Source organism: Diabrotica virgifera, chromosome 6, assembly GCF_917563875.1.
Source record: "Diabrotica virgifera virgifera chromosome 6, PGI_DIABVI_V3a".
NCBI classification, from domain to species: Eukaryota; Metazoa; Arthropoda; class Insecta; order Coleoptera; family Chrysomelidae; genus Diabrotica; species Diabrotica virgifera.
In genome coordinates, this window is record NC_065448.1 from 215,887,176 (window position 1) to 215,901,650 (window position 14,475).

Here is a 14,475-nt window from a genome sequence, read left to right on the forward strand (position 1 = left end):
GAGAGCTGTTTCTATCTCTAGACGTCTTCAGTGGTGCTACATGAACACATCTGAATTGAAACGAAATCAAACTGCGTATTTAAGCAGAATTATAAAAATAATTTGTAATCAACTTTTAGGACGCTGTAGCGACATCTCTTAAAGAAAAGATGAAAAGTCCAGATGGAAAATTTATTGAAAATAAATAATAATTTAAATCTGAAAACTTTTCGTGGAACTATTTTCTGGTAACATCCTCTGGTAAGGATAATATATAATAATAATAATATAAAAAGAAAATAGTTCCGCTAAAAATTTTCAGATTTAAATTATTATTTATTTTTAATAAATTTTGCATCTGGACTTTTCATCTTTTCTTAAACTTATTAGTTTCTAAGGTTTTATTATGCAATTTGCAATTTATTTAAATTTTGCAATATATTGTTTTTATTGTAGCGTTTGAAAAAACTCCAACAATAATTTGATATCCAATTCCCAAAAAGTACATCTATTTTTCCAATTTGTTAATGTTATATCCCACATAAAATATTTTAAAGCCGTCCCTGTTTGAAGATTTCCAAAAGTTAGGAGATATCACAGTTCTTAGACATTACTACGGTTGCCTAAATCGACTAACCAATGAAAATTAAGGGTGAGATTACGTCACGAGAGTTTACTGTCATTTGAATCGTAATATGATTTTTTTCGAATCCTGAGAAAACCAAGTATTTTAGAAAAATTTAAACGCAGGATGCAAGATTACATTATTACCGAGGGCGGAAAGCCCCTTAGAATAAACAAGCAGATTCTATTGAATGAAATATTTGAAATTAAATATCACACTTCTCTTTTATTTTCAGCCCTGTAACTTATTAAAATAAACAATATAGAAGTTTTCAGGGACTTTCAGCACTCGGTAATAATGTAGTATTTCATTCTGAGTTTAAATTTTTCAAGAATATTTATTAGTTTTCTCAGGATTCGAAAAAAATGAATACAATTTAAACACATTGAGAATTTTGACATGCGTCAAAATTTTGCATTAACTCAATGTAAAATTCTGAACTGTTGAATTCCAGCTTCCCTAATAATTATTGTACATCAAAAGACATTAGAAACTATTTGTAGAGGATTGAAATCTGTATTGGAAATAACTGTTAAAATTGGTCTACGTAATTAAACATATTCCAAAATTTTGTAAAAATGTAATACATTTTAGTTTTCAGCCCAAACTTAGGCCACACACAATGCAGTAATGTTCACATTTTTGAACTGTCAATATTTTTATTTTATCATCTATTGTTTAAAAACAATACAGTTGATGATACCCTCAGTTGCGGAGAGAGGATTAATAATAAAGATTTTTTTATTTAGTCAATGGTGTGAGCACTGTCAGTTAAATAGTAACGTGTGGCCTTACTTTTACACGCATACCTATTGTGGCAAATGTATCATATTTTTCAAAATTTTGGAATGCATTTAAATCGTAGAACAATTTTAACTTTTGATTTACAGATTCTAATTCTCTACAAGTATTCTCTCATGACTTTTGATGTAAAATAATTAGGGAAGCAGGAATTCAACAATTCAGAATTTTACATTGAGTTTCCTATGGCCCTTTTTACGATTCACCACCCGGTATAAGATAAAATGTGTACTATTTGTCTAATTATTTCATAATAACATAAATAATACACATATATACACAATAACACACATTCAATGATCGAAAATCATTTAAAAATATGGGAATGTAAACTCTTGTGACGTAAAGTCAAAAATATAAGTCTCCCCACCACCGTCGGACAAGACAACCGTAATAAAGTCTAATAACCGTGAGGAGATATTACGTAAGTTGAGATTTTTACCCCTACTCCCCTTCAAAAAATGATTGAACTCGTCCAAAATGCTAACCCCCCTTTGAAAAAATGGTTTAGTCCAACTGAAAGTAACTTGAGTTTTTGTCAAGTAAGCATCCCTAAAGATCAAAATCGCTCGGTACTTACGTCGTACTTTTCCTGTTTGTGGCTTCAGAGCGAAGCGCAATTTAGTCCAGCTTTAAGATCCGAGGTGGTAGCATCTTCTCCTCGGCTGGTCTCGCTTGAAGTAGGGCGTAGTCCCTCGTAGCCCCGCCGGTAAAATGTAGAATGGTCGTGTTGTAAAGCTATGAAGATCTGAATATGTAGTGAGTGCTCTAAGAAGATTTTTTTCCACATAGTAATGGATTTGTATGGAAAATCGAAGACTCCTATGAGTCAAATACGCAGTTCTACAAACCGGCATTGTTGCCCCTTGTTTTCTGTCTTATGTATGAAGTTTAAGTCTTGATTCATCGAAGAAATGTCGTTCCTGTCCCGTGATGTTTTGTTTCCAGTGCCCCAGAGCCCTTTGAATTATGGAATCCACACCTGTTGATTGCCCTTGAAGATTTTTGTTTTGTTGTGACGCGTGACGAAGAGAATTTGCGTTGAAATAAGGAGGTATGACACGTTTTATTAAATTTTGCTAAATTCCAAGAAGATATATACTAAAGTTTATTGGTAAACAGTTTTAAGTATTTGTATAAAGACATAGTGCTTTCATGATGAAATTTGTAGATAAAACCATAGAAAAAAGTGATTTGGTAGAATGCGATCTTACTCTTTAAAAAACATGTCACGTATTTCAGCGCCATCTCAGCACCTGGTTAAATGGAAGGATACTACAAATCTGGCCTCCACATAAGTGGTCTGTAGCTTCGACAGGTGTGAAATTTTAAACGCTCTTGTTGCTGATTGGATAGAAAGGGTGCCATAATCTAGCCTCCATGCTAGGTACATAGATAGCCTCCATACGGTACTTCCAATATTTAATATTTTATTCAATTGGAGAATAAAGGTAAAACACAAACAACTTTTGTTTCTTACTTATTTATTTATAAAATAATGTGACATTTTACATAGAAATATGAGTATTTAATTTGGATTAAATAAATGTTTACTTGTTGAACTTTTCCACCGTCTGCACACAACAGCTGAACGGAGCCATTAGACCTAACAACAAAACGCGAAATAAAGTGTGTATTTTAAAACTGTTGGATAAACAGTACCTACAATCAGAAAAACTTACCTTTAAAAAGATACACGATTACAAAATAACAAAAATATCAAAAAACACGACTGCATGAATATCAGCTTTTTATGGTGACACAAACACAACACATAACCGACCATATAAAATAACATGAAAATAACTGAACGACAACGAACGAACGAACACGAACACTGAACACAGATTCACAGATAGCGCAGGATTTGTCAAAAGTCATGTTCCACCAATCACAATGCCGACATCAGCGCCTCTGGCAAAATGGAAGGAAAATAAATACGATTACATGTTTTTTATTAGAGTTCTCGGGGCATGGATAAAACAAAATGGCAGTGACTTATGACATCTGTCAAAGTCTAATTTTTGTGTTAAAAATAAGTGGGTCAAATTTTCATTTGACATATACTGCCCGACAAGTTTATTTGTATTTGTTTTGTTTGTGAAATGTTAAACCAGTCAAAAGTTTTGTTTTTTTTTAGTAGTCAAGTTTGTAATAAACTTCATATTGAAAGGTTAAATTAAATATTGTTTTTTTTTTTGGAGTAAGATTACAGTAGAGTTTTAAATAAACGTTTTGTGAGTGTATCTATAATTTTATTTCTGCAACCCCTATTTTGGAAAAATTTTAACTAAATTCTAATACAAATGATGTAAGTTGTAGAGTAGAAGAAAGAAATGGCATAGAGGCCAACAAAATGAGATAAAGTAGCCCAGTTTAACCCCATAGAGGAATCGATGATGATTGTCCCCCCATTTGGTACCCGTAAGTAAGAAAAATGTCCTGTAAGTACCCATATGTGAACCAGAGGATTTATTTCGAACGGCGTCCTTTTTGTTAAATAGTAGAAAAATCCTCTAGTCTGAGTAAGTATCCTTTTGTATTTGGTTATGGTAGTTTAGTCTTCTTAACACCCCCCTACCCCCCTTAACGAATCTACGACCCAGCCACCGCACAACAAATGAGCTGTCGTTCGCATGAATTTTTGCGTGTCTGTTCCTTCTACTAGCCCCATTTAGACCCCCCAGTATTTTTATGGTTAGTTCTTTCCTTGTCCCCATATGAGCAGACATGTAAAACGCTTCATTATTTCATTTTCATTATCTTTTATTATGTAATATTAACGAGTTATGTAATTTCGGGCAGATTGTAATTGCGCGCAGCGGTCAGGGTTCTCAACAGGGTGTCTAAGTTTTATTTACTTCTTATTCGTTTTGAACAGAAATTTTGCTAATTTTAAAAAATTAATTAATTAAAAAATTAATATATTATATATATTATATATTATACAGTACAATTTTCAAAGGAGGAAGACCTAACCCTTCGGTCCAAACCTAACTTTCGGGTATTAGAGTGTAGAGCATAGATATATAATACTCTAGATTGCGTCCTCCGATCTTAAAATGGGTGACGGTTGCGACAGAGATAAATGAGCCTATTTGGTCGGTAGTCTCTTTTTAATTTAAGGGGAATATCGACGACGTGACTATGCCACTTTATCGAGTAATATGTGTTGACAGTTGGAGCGGATGGTGACGAGAAATGGTCTTTGGTCTTCGGACGTGGATAATTGTGGTTCGAATCCCATACCAACCTTACCTTTTTTATTTTTATTTACTCAATATTGCGTTTATTAGATATTTTTACATCTGAAAAATGGACCCAAGTAAATCTAGCAGATAATAAATGTACCTATGTATAGTAAGTTAATATTGGAACACATATTTGTGAACTGCATAGTAAAATAAAAGTCATTCGTTATTTATATAAATTCGTCCTCATTCGAATGTGAATATTATTTGTTTTGCTTCTACTTTTTTTAAAAATTGTAACAATAGTTTCATAAATAAAAATAATGTCTAATTACTTATAATTGAATCGGTCATTTCAAAAACAGCAAAGTCCACAATTTTGAGAAACTAACTTTTTGAGAGGAATAGACTCCTTTAAGATAAACGTTGTGTGCAAAAAACGTCACCAGTCCAGTAAAAACATTAGGAACAAAACTACAATATAACTCTGAATTTTGATGTCATCCATTTCATCCATCTTTCGACTATATAGTTAAGTTTTCTTTGCTCTTCTGTAAAATTAGGAATATGTGACTCGTGTTGTTTTTGAAATGACCGATTCAATTAATAAATCGATGGTATGATTATGTTGATATTAATTATTGGTAATCTTTTACGAATATTTTTAATTACTTTATAGGTACTATTCTACCATTAACTTATTAAAAAAAATAACATTGGCTTTTATATTTTTAAAAATCTATAGGTACCTACACAGTTTTTCTTATTTGTTATATATTTCTTTGCATAGATTTATTTTAGAGATGTAATAATATCTAATAAACACAATATTGATTAAATTAAAAATAAAAAAAGTAAAGATTGGTATGGGATTCGAACCAGGATTATCCACGTCCGAAGACAAACGACCAGTTCTTGTCGCCATCCGCTCGAACTGTCAAACCATCTAAAATACTCGACGACCGAGTAGGATAGTGACGTCGTCGATACTCCCCTTGAATTAGAAAGAGACTACCGACCAAATAGGCTCATTTATCTCTGTCGCAACCGTCACCCATTTTAAGATCGTAAGGCGCAATCTAGAGTATTATAAATCTATGGTGTAGAGTACCCCAGGAGGTATTTGACCGCTGCGCGCAATCACAATATACCGGTACTTTCAGTAAATTGATTTCTTATTGTTATTTTCGAACTCTTTGTAAGCTTTGTCCATCAAATTTTAAAATTAAAATACGACTAACCTGTACTGAATTTTCCTTTTCTGATTTAGGACTATCTGGGATAATTTGAGACTCCAAATCTGGCAAAAAGTCAGGATGTAACTTTCTGTGCACTTTCTTCGGTGGAGGAGGATCTATCGGCTCTTTAAGATCAAACTCTTGAGATTTTGTACAGGTGTTACTGATGATTTTTGAGACTCCCAACCATGGTTGCTCTAAATATTCTACGTCGCAAACACGACTATCTTGGATTGAACAATCGAGATTCTCGCTGTTCTTAGGGCAACTTGTTGAAGCGACTTCGACCGAAAGTATATATTTTATACCCGCAACTACCTAAAAAGTGAAAATCATTGTTACAATCAATCTATTTCTTCACAAAATCTGAACAACTACTTTGAAAGAAACTTAAGCTACTTCTTCTTGTTGAAGTGACAAAGGTTGGCAATCATCATGGCTATTCTGACCTTCGAGGCAGCTGCTCTGAACAGTTGCCTTGAGCTTAAGTTACTACAACGAAGCTAAGTCACGTCAAACAAGTTTTGCAAGCGACCGATACCACTTTGCCGAGTTCTTTACCCAATTGAACCTTGGCGACAACATTAGCCTATATTATCTCCTTTTATTATGTGTAGTGTGTGTATTAATAAAGGAACTGTTGGATATTGTAAATATAGTTTTAGTAGACCACTCTGTAAAACCTAACAACTGTTATCAGAGTAACACATTTCTTATTATTGTAAAAAGTACATTCGCCAAATGAGTATTAAATGAGCCTTCTTTGTAGAAAAATGTGTTTTATTTTAGTAATTTATAGTTTGTAATATTCACCCTCAAATTAGGGCTAAAATATATTACAAAGTGGCGACGAGTTTTATGGACATTTGTTCTAGTATTACGAACGAGACTAGTGACTTTTTGTCGTAGTTAACGCATTTTTTATATTAAAAATGCCGGACGTGCCAAAAACGCCATCGTATGTTCCGTTTACCGGTACCATTCAAGAGTTCGTGCCCGGTAACTCAGATTGGACAGTGTATAAGAAACGATTAAGTAATTACCTTGCTGCAAATGATATTAGTGACGAAAATCGGAAACGCGCTATTCTCTTAAGTTTATTAAATGAAGAAGCGTATAAATTGTTGTTCAATATGTGTATTCCAGCCGAGCCAGAGATAAAAACGTTCAAAGAGTTGGTTGATTTGATGGATGAACATTTTAAACCGATTAAATCAGTGTTTAGTAACAGGGAAAATTTTTTATAGCACGCAAAATGGCCAACGAAAGTGCCAAAGAATGGGCAGCACGTCTACGTAGTTTGGTAGTGTCGTGTGAGTTTGGTGGCGCCCGTGAAATCGAACAGGCGTTAGTGAATCAATTTATCATAGGCTATGATAGTGGCACAGTAAAAGATCGTCTTTACGAGGAGAAATCCACGGTAAAGTTTTCCGAGGTGGTGGAAATAGCTTCAGCAAAATCTGTAAGTTTTTCAAATTTACAAGTTGTAAAAAAGGAACCAGAAATCCATTTCGCCAACGGAAGCGCTTCCAAATTTAAACAGTCAGCGCATGTTCGCGCATCTACATCTCAGAAAAGCAACTTCGACGCAGGAGGGAGGAGCCAATCTTCAACAGCTGGAACTTCCACCAAGACTAAATGTTTAGTATGCGGACGTAAAAACCACAATTCAGATAAGTGTGCCTATCGAGAATGTTTTTGTCACATTTGCAATATAAAAGGGCATTTAGCACCAATGTGTTCAAATAAAAATAATAAATCTAATAAAACAGGTAATAAAAACAATTTTCTAGATTCCCGCTCCTAAACATACAGACAGGGAGATACGATTTCGCCGAAACTCTTCAACCAAGCACTAGAAGATATTTCAAGAGATTACAATGGGAAGAATATGGAATCATCATTAACGGCCAATACTTAAATCACCTAAGATACGCTGACGATATCGTCCCTATCGCTACAGACAAGGAACAACTACAAATAATGATACAACAACTATAGGGCAGCCAATGAGGGTATGTGGCTCCGAATTCCATCCTACTATATCGATTTACGTGATATTTTCACAGTAAGTAGGGAATAGCCCAAGAAACAAAGTCTACCCTATGCCGATGTGTGCTTTTGTCTTGGGGGCGGTTCCCACCCCTTCTCGGGGGTGGAAAATTTTTTGCTTAAATAACTACGGAAGTTGCTAGAGAACCTAATACTAAGCAAAAACTGTTCTATATTTTTTTTTCGAAAACAATACTTTTTGAGTTATTCCTGGTTGAAAATTGACCATTTTCATTTAAACACAACACCTTTTTAAACGGTTTTTTGTGAATACCTTAAAAACTATGCATCTAACTAAAAAAACTATAAAAAACATTTTTGTAGCTTATAAAATAACAAAGAGATTCTTTCCTTTATGAATCTTCTAGTTATAACACAAAAATAGATATGGTAAGTGAAAAAAACTTGTTTTCTTGGTGCATGCTCAAATCAGTGTATTTAACTTGAAATAACAGAGAAACGGTTGATTTTAGGTGTATAATGCTACCAATAACTTTTGTTGTGCTTGAAAAGACCTATAAATTAAGCAATATTAAATGTCGATTACATTCAAACTATGCGAGATAAACTGTAAAACATTTGATGACTAACGTATTTTAAGAAAAAAATGAGAAGTGTATTTAACCCCTCATCCACAAGAATTTAAATGCATCGTTTTCCTTCTGCAATACATTTTACTATAGTGTTCTTTTTATGTTCAAAAAGTTGGGCGGGTTTAAAATGAATGGTTTTTGAAAAAAATAAGATCAAATTATTGAGCGCATTTTTAAATTTTCTTAAAAATCTTCCTATTTCTCCATGTAACTCGAAAATGATAAGAGATGCCAAAAAAGATGCCATACAAAAATGTAGGTTTCTTCTAGATAAACATTTTGATTTTATTTTTTATAACAGTATCTCTTATCATTTTCAAGTTACATGGAGAAAAAGGAAGATTTTTAAGAAAATTTAAATATGCGCTCTGGGTGGTTTAAAACTTTTCGACGTATCCTTTTCATACTTCGCACAAAGTGTAGGTACTGTACACCCTATAAAATTATGTTAAAAAAACGTTTCTGGCTATTACCAGATGCGTACGACAGGGGACAGTGAATGATTGACCCTTCCCAAATTCTACGCCACTGGCGGAAATGCCATTTTAGCGCAAATTTTCGATTCTCCAATACTCTCTATGTAAATAACATACACTTCATTCGCAACGATAAAGTCATTAGTTTTCGAGATATTTGAAGTTAAACATGTAACGGCACAGATATTTGATTAATGTATTGTGCCGCTTAATTTTAAACTTCAAATATCTCTGAAATCAATGATTTTATCGATAAGACTGAAGAGTATATTATTAATTCATAATGATAAAATCATACGTTTTCGAAATATTTGAAATTAAAAATTCAGGCGCACAATTCGCGAACTCAAGCGAGGGTGCTGCCGCTTATTTGGAACTAGAGGAATTGGGATGAAAATATAAACCAATCATCCGTTAACCTATGTATGGACGTCGTTTGAAAGCTTGTCGAATTAATTACATATCAATAACAATATTAATTATAGAAAAATACGATATCCCAATTACATCGGCCATTTTCATGCAACTGCACTGCCACCTATAGTCGATTGAGTTCGCGAATACATTAATCAAAATATCTGTGCCGGTACCTACTTGTTTAAGTTAAAATATCTCGAAAACTAATGATTTTATCGTTAGGACTGAGGAGTACGTTATTTACATAGAGAGTATATTCTCTATTGAGGAATAGCACTACTTCATCAAAACTAAAATCTCTTTTCGTAACCCTAACAATTAACATGTGTTTGACATACATGTAAATAATACGTATGAGTGCAATTATTAATTCAGAATTCAGACCAAATGCGCGTGGCGCTCGATGCAAACTTATGCGCAATGTACTCAGTTGCGCAATTTTGCGCAGTTTGTCTTATATATTTTTTTATTCCTTACATTGTAATCTTTCATTTAGTGAAGGATCTAATGTGGCACAAGATGGCACAATAAACGTAATACGCTGTCAAACATTAATTTTATGAAAAATTAACTTTTTAGACAGCCGATTATATCAAAATCACCTTTCCGTGAAGCTAACTATGCTATTTTAATCTTTAAAGTATGTACTTTTATCTCAAATAATTACTTTTATATTAGCTATCCACATAAATTAAGTAATAATCAAAGTAAAAGGCAGCCTCTGAGGATTTAAATTTGATGTATAAAATTATATTGAATTTTGTACTTTTGATCATTAATACATCTGGCCCTAACAAACATAAAAAATCAATTTTTGCTGAGAAGTTGCATCATGAGTAGTACAAACAAACCCCTTAATTTCGGCATTCTCAGATTTATTTATTTTTTTTGTACTTACGATCACGTTTCCTCCAATTTTGAACACTGTGCGTTGGGATTATAGCAGGATAGTGTGCTATCTCTAGGGCTTACGGTATACAAGGAAGGTAATAGGGCCAGTGCTACGCTTCAAGTCTTCAACCGCCTATTATTACCTCTCGTTTTACCCAAGGTACTCATTTTATTCAGGCTGAGTCGACCTGGGGCCTATAGACATTTTTAAAAATGTCTAGATGTTCTCGCCGGGTTGGGATTCGATCCCCTGCCTACCTGTGTGGAAGTCAGACATCCTACCCAGGCCCGTCGGCAGGGGGATCAGGGAGGGTCCGCCGACCCCCCTGGATAATTACAGCTTAAGATAAAACAAATCTGTCTCAATAAATTTGGTCAAGATCGAAGGAGATTACAGTTTTTATTTACCTATTAATCTTTTTTTGTATTATATATGATTATTAAAATATAAATTTTTCTTGTTCTTTCATTCATTTCTAGAATAGAAAAGCGACTTAAAGATTTTGACCCTCCCTAAATTTTTTTCTGGCGGCGGCCCTGATCCTACCGCCTGAGATATTTGGCTCATATGTGATACGAACCATATGTAATCATCAAATCTAATATTCTTCAATCACCGTAATAAAAATTGCCTACTAACCTGTGTTTGAACTCTAAGGACTTTGACTGCAACATGCTTGGTGTCACGTTCAGACTCGATATGACGTAAGGCTGCATTTACCAATTTTTGAACACCTTCAGCTTTGGGATCGATATCAGTAGGGCATCCGGCACATCCAACCTTGGTTTGTACTGGTTCTGGTTCAGGTTCATTGTCAAACTGAAAAAAAAAAGATATCAATAATATATGTAAATACATTATATGATGCCAAAAAACAGCAAACAGCTTAGTTAGAGATAGAAATAACAAAATCATACTGACAGTTTTTCTGATCCAAAAGTTAATTTTACCGCATAATTTAAGCTTTGTGCTACTGTTTGTAATGGGTGAATCTTCTCTTCTTTTTCTTCTTCTTTACTTTAGCGCATTTCTATCCAACTTTGGACATATACTTTCCCCAAATCTCTCCATATCTGTCTGTCCTTGGCTGCGCTTTTCCAGTACGTTCCTGCAGCTTTTACAATATCGTCCTTTCATCACATCTGAGGTCTTCCTGTTCTCTCTGTCCACGGTCTCCAGTTTTGTATTTCAGCATTCCATCTTTTATCTTCATGTCTCGCATTGTGGCCCGCAAATCTCCACTTTAACCCTGTTATAATATTCTATTATATTTTTTACTTTTGTTTTCTCTTTTATCCATTTGTTTGATTCTCTATCTTGCATTTTTTTCCAACATGGATCTTTCCATTTTTCTTTAAGTTATTTCTATTTTGTTTATGTTGGCCTTTGTTAATGTCCATGTTTCTGAGCCATACGTCATAACAGGAAGGATGCACTGATCAAATACACGGGTTCTTACGTACTGTTGTATCTTTGTGCTTTTTAGTATCCACCTTAACTTTCCAAACTCTGTTCACGCAGCAATCTGATTCTTCTTTGTACTTCAATTTTTGAAGTTATACTTGGATAAATTTGGATAAGGGGGTTTTGAAATATGTATTTTCTAGTGCCTAACCCCAAATACGAATCCAGCTGAGTGCAGATTTTACCATCTTATTCCGCCATAGCCTTTGGTGTTTGCGTGGGTGACTTTGAAAAACGGATTATTAGAAGTAAAAATGAAGCAATCCATAAATACAGCCTCACAAGAACTGTAAAGTCTCCCAAAGGAATTATGATTTGGGGGTGAATGTCATCAGGGGGTCTAGGAAGATATGAGGTGGTGGAAGGAACAATTAAGGCATCAAGGTATCAAGCAATTTTGAAAAATACTCTTGTACGAAGTGCTCACGATCTCTACCCGGACTTGAATTTTATATTCCAGCAGAACCGTGCTGCGGGTCATACGGCTAAAACAACTAAAAAAAATGGTTTGGAGACAATGACATTAAGTCCTCTCATGGCCTTCGAACAGTCCAGACCGTAATTCTATTGAGACATTGTGGCATAAGATGAAACAGAAATTGCGTAATGATGCCCAGAAAAGAATATATAAACAGTATGTCCCTGTAAGTTGTATCCATATGGAAAACTTTTTTATTATTAATTTTACGAAAAAAAAAGTTATTCTTTATAAAAAAAAAGTTATTCTGCATGGTCCAAAACCCAAGATTCAACCATCAGATATCAAATTTTATGAATGTTATACGAGGTATGTCAAAAAGTTTGAATTTCACAATATTGAAAATTGCTATTAGGAAAAGTTGTTTGGAATTAAAAACTATATTCTAATATGCAATTACATCCTAATAATTGAAAAAATTTTTTTTTGAAAAATTATGGATAACTAACATTATTTTCAGTTATTTCAATTCTGATAACTCTGTTATTATTAATTTTACGAAAAAAAGTGATTCTTAATAAAAAGTTCTGGATGGTCTAAAATTCTAAAACCTAAAATACAACCATCTTATATCAAATTTTATCAATTTTATACGAGGTATGTCAAAAAAGATAAATTTAGATCAAAAGTAAAGTACCTTTATAGTTCAGAATATTTCGATTAGAAGGATGTAATTACATACTGAAACATAGTTTTTAATTCCAAATAACTTTTCATAATAACAATTTTCGATATTGTGAAAAATAAACGTATTTTACTCTTGAGCGAAATTCATATTTTTTGACATACCTCGTATAAAATTGATAAAATTTGACATAAGATGGTTGTATTTTAGGTTTTAGACCATGCAGAACTTTTTATTAAAAATCACTTTTTTTCGTAAAATTAATAATAAAAGAGTTATCTGTAGTTATCCATAATTTTCCAAAAAAAAAAAAAAAAAAAATTCAATTAGAAGGGTGTAATAGCATACTAGAATATAGTTTTTAATTCCAAACAACTTTTCATTATAGCAATTTTCAATATTGTGAAAAATAAATCTACATTACTCTTGAGTGAAATTCAAACTGTTTGACATACTTCGTATAATATTCAAAAAATTTGATATTTGATGGTTAAATCTTAGGTTTTGGACCATGCAGAGCTTTTTATGAAGAATAACTTTTTTTCGTAAAATTAATATTAAAAAAGTTTTCCATATGGATACAACTTACAGGGACATATTGTATATCTCTATCTCCAGAACTATGTTATCATCTCAGATTTGGTCATTGATATGTATGCCCAGGTAATTCCAATTTATTTGTTTCTTAACTGTTAAAGTATATAAATTAGTGGAGATAGTGTCTCCTTCTCGTACACCTCTTTCAATTCGAAATTTCTTAATGTTTTCGTAAATCGAAGTTACTTGTTGTGTTTTCATAGATAAGCTTAAATTTATTGTTTGCGAAAAGGCTATAATACATAAACTAATGTTAATTTTTGTGTGCAGTGCAATCATCTTAGAAATAATATCTAGCTGTTCAGTCTCAAATTGATCCCTTAATTTGTAATCTCACATTATTCTTAACTTCCTAAACTTTTATAGTTTCACCGTGTATAATTGAAACATTGGGAAACATATCGCGTAATATTTTAATTATTAGAGTCCAGTGAACCTTTTGCAACCTAAATAAATTGCCAAATCGTGGTATGTATTTCCATTTGAACTTCCTAAGTTCTGCAATAGCTTGATTAAACTGTAGTTTGCAAGTTCATTGTTCTTGTTACCACGCAAGTTATTGATGATTTGTGTATTTTGATGAGATTATAAATTAGCCAAAGGGACTATTTTGAGTCGCAGTCTATTTAGAATAGTTACCTCGTTAACAAGTGCGTACGTCATTGTTTGAAGTTACATCACTAGAGTGTAATTATCAGTAGCTGTCATTAAGGGCAGTCTATTTAGAATAGTTTCCTCATTAACAAGTGCGTAGCTGTCATTAATGGCAGTATATTATAGAAAGTTACCTGACCAACAACTATAGTGTAATTATCAGTAGCTGTCAATAAAACCATATTTTTACTCCACACTTCAAACATTTATTTACCATAGTCGATCGAGAAGAATCGGACAAAGGGGCATTAAAAAACAATTCGATCCTGATATTTACATCGAATAGGGAACTTGCACATTTTTTTATTACATAATAATGTTCAGTTTTGTATAAAAATGAGATTTACAAAATTTCACGCTTCAAAAACTCATAATAACTTAGAAGTACAAATT

The 14,475-nt window shown here is 33.1% G+C and overlaps 1 protein-coding gene and 2 long non-coding RNA genes across 7 annotated transcripts in view; 1 reads left to right on the forward strand and 2 right to left on the reverse strand.

The window, feature by feature from the left end:
• The window catches only part of LOC126887227 (uncharacterized), a 214,045-nt gene that overhangs the window by 197,604 nt on the left and 1,966 nt on the right, over nt 1-14,475 (forward strand). The gene's annotated exons all lie outside the window — the stretch shown is intronic.
• Nucleotides 1-14,475, reverse strand: part of LOC126887224 (uncharacterized) — a 158,959-nt gene that overhangs the window by 81,906 nt on the left and 62,578 nt on the right. For all 5 annotated transcript variants that reach the window (XM_050654626.1, XM_050654628.1, XM_050654629.1 and 2 more), the window contains 2 exons: nt 10,904-11,083; nt 5,838-6,152 (listed from right to left, as the gene is read on the reverse strand). In XM_050654626.1, coding sequence (XP_050510583.1) covers nt 5,838-6,152; nt 10,904-11,083 — 495 coding nt within the window. The remainder of the gene's footprint in view (nt 1-5,837; nt 6,153-10,903; nt 11,084-14,475) is intronic.
• On the reverse strand, nt 2,873-5,825 carry LOC126887226 (uncharacterized). The gene is made up of 2 exons (XR_007698991.1): nt 3,088-5,825; nt 2,873-3,011 (listed from the first exon to the last, which is right to left on the reverse strand). It is a non-coding gene; the product is annotated as an uncharacterized LOC126887226 (long non-coding RNA).